General features: G+C 39.3%; 1 protein-coding gene across 9 annotated transcripts in view; it reads right to left on the bottom strand.

Annotated features, from left to right (window-relative positions):
• The window catches only part of TIAM1 (TIAM Rac1 associated GEF 1), a 254077-nt gene that overhangs the window by 96356 nt on the left and 145180 nt on the right, over positions 1-12541 (bottom strand). For all 9 annotated transcript variants that reach the window (XM_075133192.1, XM_075133175.1, XM_075133180.1 and 6 more), the window contains 2 exons: positions 7589-7767; positions 1107-2086 (listed from right to left, as the gene is read on the bottom strand). In XM_075133192.1, coding sequence (XP_074989293.1) covers positions 1107-2075 — 969 coding nt within the window. In that variant the 5' untranslated portion in view covers positions 2076-2086; positions 7589-7767. The remainder of the gene's footprint in view (positions 1-1106; positions 2087-7588; positions 7768-12541) is intronic.

Below are 12541 nucleotides of genomic sequence, written 5' to 3'. Positions count from 1 at the left end.
TGCAAACGGCACATGCGTGGCATGGATGCTGCATTACTTCTATTTTTGTAAGGGATACTGTGCTATTTACCACATGCAACGTGCTGCTGTATGCAGCCCAGGCCAGTGCAATGTAACCAAGCAGATGTGTCACAGCTAATACAGTGAAACATTCAAAGAGAACAACACAACACACACAATAAAGAGCCAAACCAAAACTCTGATCCACGGGTTAGAGGAATGGGGCATGTGTGTGTGTGTAGGGGGGAGGGGGGAGAACGACAGCTCTGTATCCTGTGCTCTCCCTGGCTTGGGGAAGCTGTGCTTCCTCCACTACCCTCTTTCTTGGTTGGTGCAGTGACTATTCCCCCTCCTTTTTCAATCCCTGATAGATGAGTACGAAGCAGACCAAGTGCCTGCAGGACTCCCAATCTCTTCCCATTGAAGAGCACTGTTTTCTGAGTGATGTTTTGCAGGACTTTGAAATTCAGACATTTAGATCAATGGAAGTAGAGAGGGAGCGTCAATCCAAGGGGCAATTTTGATGGATGGGGGTGGGGGAGGGGCAAAGGTGAATTCTCAGTACTTCCCATCGGGTTGGCGAGAGGCTTGGAAGCAGCATTGAAACATGGAAGGGTGGGATGGACCTCAGTATCCTCTTTTGCTCCTGGCCATTATAGCTAAAGTGTGATGTGGGGATGATGCACTTGAGTTCCATGAGAGCAATGGTAAGAGACGAAGCTTTGATCAGATACCCTAAAAGCACTGCCAAATAAATAGAATAATCTTCCTATCTGTCTGCAAACTGCAGATTTATCCTTCCCAGAGAGAAATGACTCGAAGGAGTGGAAAAAAACCCCACTATGATTGAAATGGAGCTAAGAGTTTTGAACAGAGCATTCATGAAAGTACACCCAGTCCTGAAGGCACTTGTTCTACTTCCCCCTTATTTAAAAAGAGGAATATGGAGGGAAACAGAACATACATCAAGCTGCCAGTATACCACAGTCTACTTAAAACATCTGTGATCGTGATCTAAATAAAGAACATTTTTTAAGTACATGAATTTGTTAAACAGAAACAAAGAGTTTCAAAAGTTTAAATGGAATAGAGTAAAACTGCATTACCTGAGCAGTTTTTGCCCTTCGGCCTTGCATGCTGTTGCTGTGGCCGATTTGTAGGTTGGTGGCACCTTCTGAAAGGCAGTGAGATTTCCTACAGGGGAGTGTATTATAATTACTATAGGTAGGAGTATCCTCTGCTGTAGCTGACGCCATCTTATGGTTCCCAATATCTGGAATATCGGACACTAAGTTCCGACAGTAAGCCCCAAAGCTGTTTCGTGGGCCTCCGTTTATCGTAGCACCTGAGTTTTTTGGTGAATACAAGTCACTCATAGAATTGGCACGTTGGCAGGCAACCAGCTGCTGGGGATTGTTGCTTGCTTCTGTGCCTCGAATCCCCTCACCATCCTTCTCCTCAGCTGAACCTAAGATTTCTTCGTTGCTTGTTAAATGTTCTTGGCTGAGGTCAGAGAGTGAAAATTCCAAGCTGTCCTCCCGCCAGATGTCTGCAGATTTTGAACGCTTTTTCTTGAAGCTTGCAGTTTCCATGAAAGTTGTCCCATTTGTTGCATATCGATGCTGTCTGCCATCTTCTTCAGCCAAAAATGTAGTCTCATCCCCGTAAAGTCTGCTTTCTTCCGTGTCTGGCATGCTCTGCACTGAGGCTGCCATGAGAACTGTGCTGCTGTCCACGCTAGGAGTAACAGAAGAATCGGTGTGGTAAGAAACAGGCCTTAATCCCATGTCCACTCTGTCCACCCAAATGGGGCTTCCAAAGTCCTCTAAATTGGCTTCTTGGTTAAAAGGCTCCAGGCCATTTTCTGCCAATGACTGGGGGATGCTAGGAGTACTGCTAGATCGGGTGCTCACTTCTGAGTTCCTGTGGATAACTTTCCCTGAAGAAGCATGCCTGGTCCGTCGAGAAGTTTTATTTGAAAGGCGAAGTGAGCGTGATGTGTGCTTCCGTCCCAGGCCGGCGTGCTTGTCTCCATACAATGCGTGCTCTACATTTTGGCTTTCCGCGTTTCCCATGGTTTTAAGGTCTGCAAGATTAAAGAATAGGAAATATTAAACTTTCAACTAATATATATACCAATATATATAATATGGCTGTTAGTAGCTCCCATGGATTGTACAAAGGAAAGAGATTCCTTTGTTTCTTAAAAGGAATCTAGACCCTCTCATCCAGAAGTAGTGCTAAAAGATATATGTCATCATGTATCTATGATCCATGTACATCTGCTGAAACATGTGTTGCAACTAAAAAGAATTATTTTAACAGTGATGAATAATAAAATGTAATCAGTTTGCAACATCACTTGTTAACTCAAATACAATCCAGTGAAGTTTTCCAAGGTATGAACCCAGGGCCTCAGTTACCCTGGTTTAAATCAAGAGTAACTCACTAAATCCAGGGGTTACATCAGTGTATATCAGAGGAGAATCTGGCCCTGAATGTGGCTTTGAGTGTGAGCCAATTTATAATGAAAGTAAATTGGTAATCTCAGTTTTACACACATCAGTTATATCTATTAAAATCAGTTAATCCTCAATGCAACACTGGCCAATAATGTAAACTGCAAAAATTAAAGTTCCATTTCCATACCAGAATCCCCTCCCACTGAAGCAGGACTCCCTTTCATTTAGCAATATAGAATTGCAGGGTGGTTGCATCCTCCTGATACCTGTTCATGACCCCCTGGGTCAGAACCTATGCTCTACACTAAAAGAACAGAGAATTATGTATATTTAGGTTCCTACCAGAGGATGGTTAAAGGGGAGAGATTCTGTATTTCTACTTTTTGAGCAACATCATACAGTATTGAAAAAAATATCTAATGGAGCCACATTTGTAATTATCAACACCACTACTGGCACCCAAGGCATCAAAATGCAACTCTGCAGAGCAATACATTCTACAAGCACTGTTCTAAGGAGATCCTCATTGAGGACCATAACTCATTCTAATGCTTTGTACCAATGATTGAAAAAAAAATTAAGCCAATCTTTGCACAGGAAAGAGAAAAATGATCACTAATGTTCCCAGAATCCTGCAAACTGGTGCTTCCAGGCCATCCCCACTCACAGGGGACGTGTTCTGGTGTGATGCCAGGGCGTCACACCTGGAAAGGAAGGTCAATTTCTAGGCCTAGCAACCTTGACAAGGTTACTTTATAATAACACTACAGGTGACTTTTCAAAGTCATACGTGGAGTTGTAGCTACATGACTCCTGCTGACTAAGGGGAAATTTTGCAGCTAAATACCTGCACAATGCTTTAAAAAACAGGATTTTTTAATAAAAGCCTAATAAAAGCCTCTAAAAAAGTCAGTCCTAGGTCTGTGCTTCATTACATCTAGGCAAGCTTTAGACCATTATTTTGCTTCTATACATTTTAAAGCCTCAACAATAATTAAATATACCATTGTATTTAGTTTTCTTTGGGTTTTTTTTCGTATGAGAGATACTGTACCACAGTTTTTCAGTCTATGTAGAATAAGAAATAACAACAGTAACTCAGATTCCACTGTGTGGGTTACATGATCACTGTGCCAAAGTATTAAAAAAAAAATGATTTTTTTTTTAAATCTTCTTTTGATACTGGTAATGAGACTTGTAAAGACATTTGCTGGACATCAAAAACTGAGTTAGGAGTTATCCACTCAGCGTCCTCTCCAAAAGTGCTAAAAACTACTTTACCTGGGTTGGAACCAGGCTCCTTGAGACCCATGAGGACAGAACAGATGCATCTTGTATGAGGTTCTACCAATGCCTTTGTGCAAGGGCTTTTGCAAACATAATGGCTAAATTCATTCTTGGTGTACTTCAGCTGATAAGTCCAAGGAAGAATTTGCCCCACACAGCCGGATTCATTTCTCCTGTAGGCTGGTGTAACTCAGTGAAGTCAATGAAGTTATACTAGCATTACACTGACATAAGTGATACCAGACTCAAGACCAGGAAGGGACAATTATAGTGTTATTGTAACTGGATAATAGCATTATTTACAGCATAGATACAAAATTATAAAATAAATAATCTCTGTTTTAAATTAAAAAAGAAAAGTAGCTGCTTTGGCCAGGAGCAAAGTTACGTATGTATTAAAATACAAAATCATACAAAATTTAATATGAAAATAAAAACAAACGCAGAGAAAATGGTGCGCAACTATTTACATAGAGACAAAAAACAATTCTTTAAGAGGGATCACAGGACAAAGACTTTCTGGTTTTGAGGCAGCTATATTAGACTTGAGAAAAACAGTAAATGGTGTCTAGAAAGCAGGATAATAGCGGGAGGGTTATTGCTAAGAGCAGTGGGTTTCTCCATTATAATCATGTGCCATACTTTATTGAATCAGATGCTCATAGAATGAATATCATTGTGTATATGCATTAACCAGCTGAATACACAATATCAGCTACTGCGTTGAACCTATTTAACCTCACATCGATTACACAGAAAGGACTGAATCAATTCTGATAAATGGTCACACTGCAATTCTGCTCCAGGTACTATCAAACACTTGTGGTGGGGGTGTATTTTTTTTGCAAATACTTTGGAAAATGGTCAGAATAGGAGCTAGTATGCTTTTGAGTTTCCCTATACAACTAACTAGCTCCAGTTAGGTCACTTTTTAGTTATGACTTGCTAAAAATCTGTGTGGTAGAAAGGGGTATGGGCACTACCTAAAACATTCTGACATCTCTGTATCGAAATAAATTGACCAAGTGAATTAAAACCACACAGAGTGAGATCCCAGACTCACTTAAGTAAATGGCAAAGCTCCCATTGACCTCAATGCAGCCGAGCTCTGGGACCGCCCCACCTCACGGGGTCCTAGAGCCCAGGCTCTAACCCGAGCGTCTACACCACAATTAACCAGTCCCTTAGCCTGAGCCAGCTAGCACAGGCCAGTTGCAGGTTATTAATTGTGGTATAGATAGACCCTATGAGGCTGGAGATTTACCCATGGTTTAGAAAAACAAATGCATTCAGCAAATTTTAGCCCAATATATGTTAAAATGATAGAGTTCTCAACCGCTGAAGAACAGGGTTTATTATTTAAATTGAGTCATGAGAGTAAGTGTTATTCTAGATTGTTCTAGTCAGGACAGAACATGAATGTTAGTTACATTATCTTTTGTTTCCAAAACCTTTAAATGTGACTCAGGTAGCACAAAGGTGCCCTTTGTTTTTGCAGGTTGGGTCTAAAACAGATCTCACTTCTATGCCTTGTAGAAGGAAATCTCTAGGGGAAAGGTTTTTGCTGCACTGACTTTAAAACACTTGCTAACAACAATTTCATTTAAAAGGATTTTCACTGGCTGCGGAAACAGATCTTTACACTGTCATCTTCCCCATTATCAAGAAAGATAACCACCATTTTGGTGTCATTTTGAGAAGAATTAAGGATTTTTACATTTAAAACATGATTGAAAAGAGGCGCTCTCTCACTGAAGACACAAATCTGCAGAAAGGCAAGAAAGTTCTTAACAGCACTCAATGTATGGAGACTCAGGCCCTCAGAGACCAGCAAACGCATCACTTAATGAACAGAGCAACCTGATGCACAGCACTCTGTCAGTTCAGCAAACAATCATTATGTGCCACAGTCCCAATGTAACATTAATGGACACAATCATGCAAAATTTAAAACAAACAATTTTTGCCAAGAAAAGAAACCGAGGATAAGCCTATATTCTGTGAGCAAAACAGATGCCTAGAAAATTCTTTCATGCAAAGAGTAATGCATTTTCTACACAGATAAAAGCTAAGCACCTGCAATAATGGTTTTCTTAGCACTAACATCCTTGGGAATATGAACATAGACATTCACAGGAATGTTTTCCAACCTGTTTCACATGATGAAAAAATTATGTGCTAGATACTGACAAGAAACATCATGCTCCCAAGTAAGGAGTTGACCATTGTCTGCTTAGCTGATGTACACTTGGGTTTTACTTAACAATTAGAGTCTCCAAATCCTGTAAACCACTGCTTGTGCGATTAGCCCTGAGTCACTGCTCAAGTGAGTAACAATGATTTAAATAGGCCTGTTCCTAATCGCATTGAATTCAATCAGAGCAGGGGCTGATCTTAAGTAAGAGTATGCAGGACTGAGCCAAGTCAGAATAAACCGTGTTTGAAGTAGTCATAAAATAACCTGTCTCAAAATTAGAACATGAGTAATATTAATGGGAGTTATACACACACATTGAGAAGACAAGAGTTGCGATTTTTAGCTTATTCACTGAATCAAAAGGTGCCTATTTGAGTACTGTATAAGGTAGCAACAGGATGCCACATAAATCAGTGGTGACTTGTCTCAATGTTTAAAAACAGCTGTAAAGCAGAGAGTCAGGGGATGCAACATGTCAAAAATCTGTTCTGAATTTATTTTCCAAAGCTAACAAAAGATTGAGGCATACAGAATATGTCACAATAATTTTTTAAAAATATTATTATTATTTTGGAAAAATAAAACTTAAGACTGATGGCACAAACAGAATATCAGTAAGGAAAAAGCATACATTCTACAATAAGCTTCTGGGAGAACAACGCTCCCTGTAAACTAACTGAATTAGATGGAGAAATAAAACTGTAATAGAATTGTTGAATTCTCCTTGAATTAGTTTAAAATAAAATATTGCTATGTAGAAAGAGGATTTTCTAGATGTACTGGCTGAAGTCCCATTTCAAATTTCAATTTTTTCTCAATACACTAATTTTCCTTTCTCTCCTCTTCTTCCTTTTCTTCAATAAAATATTCATGACAGTAATTACAGAAAATAAAGATAACTTAATAGCTCGCAAGTTTTTGACAAACTGAACTTTTAGATTGCAGAGGAAAGGATGAAATTTATTAACATCCAAGTTAAATTTGAAGCACCTCACAAGACAACAGATTGCAAATTTAAAATTAGATTCTGGTGGGAGGTCTTGGTAACAAATCTCTATTTTTCTCCTGGAGTTTGAGTTTGGAGGCTGTGAGGACCAGAACAATGATAAAATCAACAGCAAGAACTAATTCTACAGAAATGAACTTTTAATAAATTCTGCAAACCAACAAAAAAGAGTTTTACTCAAGTCACAAAAACCACATAGAATGAGAACAATTTACAATAGTAACTAAAAAGGGATACACACATTTTTCGGCAATTAAAAGATTTTTTTTTCCAAAAGAGATTAAAGTTCCAGAGTAATCTTATACCTTTGAGTTTCTCAGAAACTGCAATGGAATATTTCATTGTTTTGAATTAAGAGCTTTTTAGCCAGACATTTCTTTTTATAATCTACTTTAAATATGTTAAAGCATGGGATGTACTCCAAAAAGGCCCTGCAGGCAACCCAAAAGCAGCGGGAGGAAACGGGAGGTGAGGAGGGAGAGGGAGGAAAGGAGCTGCTTGATAGAAATTCTAATGCTCTTGTATTGCTAAATGGGGGTAACCATAAACCACATGCAGTTTCTCCAAATTTCCCCCTCCCACAAACCATACATAACATAGCAAACTCCTAAAGAAAATACATAGACACACACATACCTTACAAGGCAGTACAGGTAGCCAATGCAACTTTCCCCAAGAGAACTGTGGCATTTAGATGTATAGAATTGCAAATGATATCAAAATGAACAGTTACTGGAACCACAGAATCTGTCAGCACCTGCCACTCAGCGCCTCCATTATTGTCTCATCAGAGTCTATGAATATATGCCAAAAACCTGGTGAGGGGGGAAGGGGGAGAGAGAAATAGGCAAAGGATTAGCAAAAATGGTTAGAAAGGAGGACATTTTCTGCCAAGTCCTATTTTCATCACTTACCTAAGAAACATTATATAATACAGTGCCTAAATTCTCTATTTAAATTATATATATATATATATATAATCAGACAATAGCAGAATCACTGAAAACCTCATTCTAACACTTTATGAAGCCAAACCGACAGTATGCACTCCATTCATTTTCTTACCACTTTAAGAATCTTATAGAAATTGACAAGCGACTGCTGAGGGCAAACAGAATGATACAGAACTGGAGGGTCTCAGTGACAGGTCAGAAAAATTACATTTGTATTGGGTTTTCTGGTTTTGGTTGGTTGGTTTTTGAGGGACTGGGAGAGAGAAAAGCAATTAAACAGGGTCCCACATAAAAGATACTCAACACTCCCCTCAGAATTCTGTGCATGGCTATTTTGTATTTCTTTCTGCTTGAAGATGGCTCACAATTAGGTTAAGGAAGAGGTCCTGCCTTCTTCTTCTTCTTCTTTTTTTTTTTAAACACAAACAATAGTTCAATCTGTACAATTTACTAAAATGGACAGCAATGTAAACACTGGTATAATGAACATTTTAGAAAGGAGTCAGAGATTACAGAAAATGTACACATACAGAGTATACTGTGAGGTAAACTATGCACACTAAAGGAACAGTCTAGGAGATGATTCTGCACTCACTTACACACGTGAATAATCCTAAAGTTACTTTGTGTGTGTGCGCGCATGCACAAACGCACGCAGGATCAAACTCCTAGACTGTGCCTTGGCCTGATGCCATTTAAAAGTTTATTACCAAGTGTTTCTTAGACACTAGCATAGGTCTACACTGCAGCTGGGAGTAGGCCTCCCCGCTTAGGTAGACAGACTCACGCTAGCAGAGTTAGAGCTAGCATGCTAAAAATAGCAGTATGGACATTGCAGCTCCAGTGGAGACTCAGGCTAGATACCCAAGGTCAGAACCAGGGGGTTGGGTGGGTCTTGAGAGCCGGAGTTGTTGCTCGAGCCATAACGTCCATACTGCTCTTTTTAGCATGCTAGCTCGAGCCCTGCTAGCACGAGTCCACCTACCCACATTGGAAGGCTCATTCCCAGCTGCAGTAGATATATGGTCCTTATGGTCCAATCCTGTGAGATGCTGAGAACGGTAAATTCCGTGGGAGTTTTGGGTACTCAGTGCTTTGCAGGATCAAGCTCTGAAGTCATTACATTTCCCTTTATGCAGCCAAGTTGCAAGGCGAAGAGGCAAATGAAAGAAGTGGATCGTCAAGAAGCATTGCAAACAGAATTATTACGTGGGTTTTACATATTTTCAAAAGACTACAAGAACGATGAATTCAGAATAGATCAGTGATGCCCTTCATGTTGTTAGAGCTACTTGGTAGTAAATTTTTATCCTCGCTTGGCTGGATTCTCAAAAGGAAGTGATGAGAGTTACCAACTCCTTTTTTAAATTTAAAAAATTCTAATTTTCTTCCTTCCCCTTTATGTCTCCCTCATACTCCCCACTCCCCCAAGCTGCTGGTTGTGATCTGAAAAGAAGTTCATGTATTGCTCAGGAACTGGCAGAAATTAATAAAATGAAGCTCATTTATATTGAAATGGACTCATTATCATGCCAGCTGACAATAATTTACAAGGCTGGAATCTTGATGGAAAACAAGGTCCTACAGGCAAGTGTCCTTCCACCTGAGTCTCATGTGTAGGAAATAATTATATATTTAACATGCTTTATTTTTTAAGAAAAAAAGTTTTACCTTCTGGTTTTTTTCCCTCTGCTGTATCTATATTTGCCACAGGTAAGTTATTTTCAAAGAAAACTAAACTGTAGTGCAGTATTATCAGCTTTTACATTCTAAAGTTGGTTTTTTTGAAGAGTTTGTTATTCATCTGAAATAATCTGCTCCAATCTGAAATTTGGCCAAAAAAGGTCAGAACCCTGGTCACTTTTTTGAGAATTAAAATAATAGTAATAATAATGTTGACTGTTTCATATGAAGTTTTTGCTCCTAACCAAGTAATTCTCTTTTAGTATTTCAGTACTAGAACACTTAAAGGAAAAAAGTTGTTTTTTCAAAGGGGAAAAAATTCAAGTGGGTGTTTCCACTTAGGGAATTCGATTACTCTCACTTTCTCTCTCTAGATCTATCCACATCTATATCAATATGTGTGTGAATGTGCACATATGCTTCCTTGAGGATGTATCATTATCTCGTGACTCTTTTCCAATAGAGTCAGCTCCTATTAGTTATTATTACTAATTCAAAGGAACTCTGCCAAATGCAAAAATCTTTTTTTTTTTTTCAAAATCAGTTTAATACTTAACTTTGTCTCTAGTACACCTTAGAAAACACCCCAACTACCAGTTTATTGTTTCATCTCACCCTTTGGTTTTCTGCAAGAGCAGAAGTTCTTCAACATTCCCAAGTCAGGTGCAGATTTTGACTTCTGGCAGAAAGGTCTTCATGGGAATAATGGGGTCTGCTCCTTCCCCAGGAGGAGTGGCACAGAAGGGACATGCCTTCCCACAGGCGAAGGAGATGGGACACACACACCCATGAGAGGGAACAGCTGGGTTCTGAACAGAGACTCGGGGCTTGTCTACACTACAAGTTATGTCGTTATAACTTGTGTTGCTCAGGGGTGTGAATAAGCCACCTCCCTAAGCAATATAACTTATAGCGACTGAAGTGCCACTGTGGGCAGCGCTCTCCTGCCAACACAGCTTACCACCTCTTGTGGAGCTGGCTTTAGCACGTCAACGTGAGAGCTCTCTCCATCAGACGCGCTACAGCAGCGCAGCTGCATTGCTGAAGTGCTTCTAGTGTGGACTAGCCCTTAGTACCGGTCACTTCATTCCCTCTGTAGGGCACTGTCTCCCGTGTACAGCACATTTGCTCAGTGCTCTGCTGGACGCTACAGAGTTAGTGGAGTGTAGAACCAAGCAGGGTGTTGACGGCCTATTCATGGACATGACATAACACAGTGATGTGCATGGTATGGACTTGCTCTTACTGACCCAAAAGTACACACTTGTCAGTGACCATGTTCAATCTTTATGTCTCGGTTGTAAACAACTACAGGAAAAGTTAAAACTTAAAAAAACCCACCAAATCTGAAATGTAGTTTTTCAAACTACTGGTTTAAAAAATACCCTAAATTTGCAGTCTCAGACCTGGTTCCTGGAAACAGGAATACATGTACTTAACTTTTACTCACGTGTGTAGCCCCTTTTAAATCAATGTTCTTTGCGATATTCAGGCCAAATTAACTTTTTGTGAGTATTCATTTAATGACTATGAAAAAGTATCCTGAAAAATCAGGCCACGTGATTTCTAAGAGGATGAGCACCCAAAATTCCCACTTAAGTTGTGTGCACTAAAAATCAGGCCACTGACATTGCAACCATCAACCCAGTGTGTTTGGATGTAGGGTCCCTAAAAATGAGGTTATAGTCAGAAAGGTGAAAATATAAAAATAGCAGCAATTTAAATTCATCACATTTGCTACCTACATGTACCCAAGGTTATATCTATTGACTTACTGACAAAAATACCATTACTTCCTGTTGGTACCGAAGAACCAATACAGATACAGGAGAATGAAACAGCTCATGAACTGTCAACAGAAATGCAGAACTTTGGAATATGGGATTACATAATAATAAATAAAATAATAAAATGTAAATATTATGTGCATCACAGAAAGCCCTGTTAGGGATGGTCTAAAGCTTCCAACGATGGGGACTCCACCACCTCCCTTGGAAGCCTATTCCAGTGCTTAACTATCCTTATACTATCCTATCCTTTTTCCTAATATTCAACCTAAATCTCTCTTGCTGCAGAATTATGCCCATTACTTCTCTAATAAACATTCAAATAGGACTATGAGAATTATAAGCTTTTTTCAATTATATTTTCACTTCCTTATTTTATAATACAAAGACAATTTTAGAAAAGTAGTAACATTTCAAAAGTACATCTACAGATGTGAGACAAACTAATAATTAGCCCAACCCATCACCCCACTCTCTGAAGCCCACAGGAATTCTATTATAAACTTCCACAGTTTATATAGACCGATGGAGGACACCACATAGCCATTTCAAATAGAAAATATTAAATATCAATAAGTAACTTTGGGCTGCATGCTCAATACCACCATGCCCGTTTTATGCCAGTGTAATACTTGTACAAAGCCAGTGTAATGATTTAGACCCTTTCAGTGTAACTATAGGCCATGTCCCTTCACTAACATGAGCGGTGACTTTAAGTCCTTGAGTCTATGCACAGCACTGAGGCTCCAAGCGTGGCCGTAAGGCACTGCATGATCTAGAGGGTTTTTAAATAAGTTCAGTTTGGTGTGTTTATGCCCTGTCTGTGTTTTCTTTTGGTAAATATTCCAGCAAACCAGCCTGCTGGTTGTGGAAACAGTGGATTTTAAACCAATATTGGCAAATATTCATTGAAAGTGATGTTTTAACTTTTATCCAATTAGCACCTGACCTGAAGGAATATGCTCCTCCGGCCAGAGAAGAGAAGTGAGACAGACGTCTAAGCAAAACTGACCAACAGAGCTGGAATTTCAAACATTTGCAACAAACTGCTCACTATCTAGCCATAAGACTCAATGTTTTCCATGGGAGCTATTTGGAAAATAAATGTTGAATAATGACTCCATTTGAAGAAAATCACGGTCCATTCATGAAGAATTCACTAACAG

This window comes from Caretta caretta, chromosome 1 (assembly GCF_965140235.1).
Source record: "Caretta caretta isolate rCarCar2 chromosome 1, rCarCar1.hap1, whole genome shotgun sequence".
NCBI lineage: Eukaryota > Metazoa > Chordata > Testudines > Cheloniidae > Caretta > Caretta caretta.
This window is presented reverse-complemented; position numbering and strand designations above follow the sequence as displayed.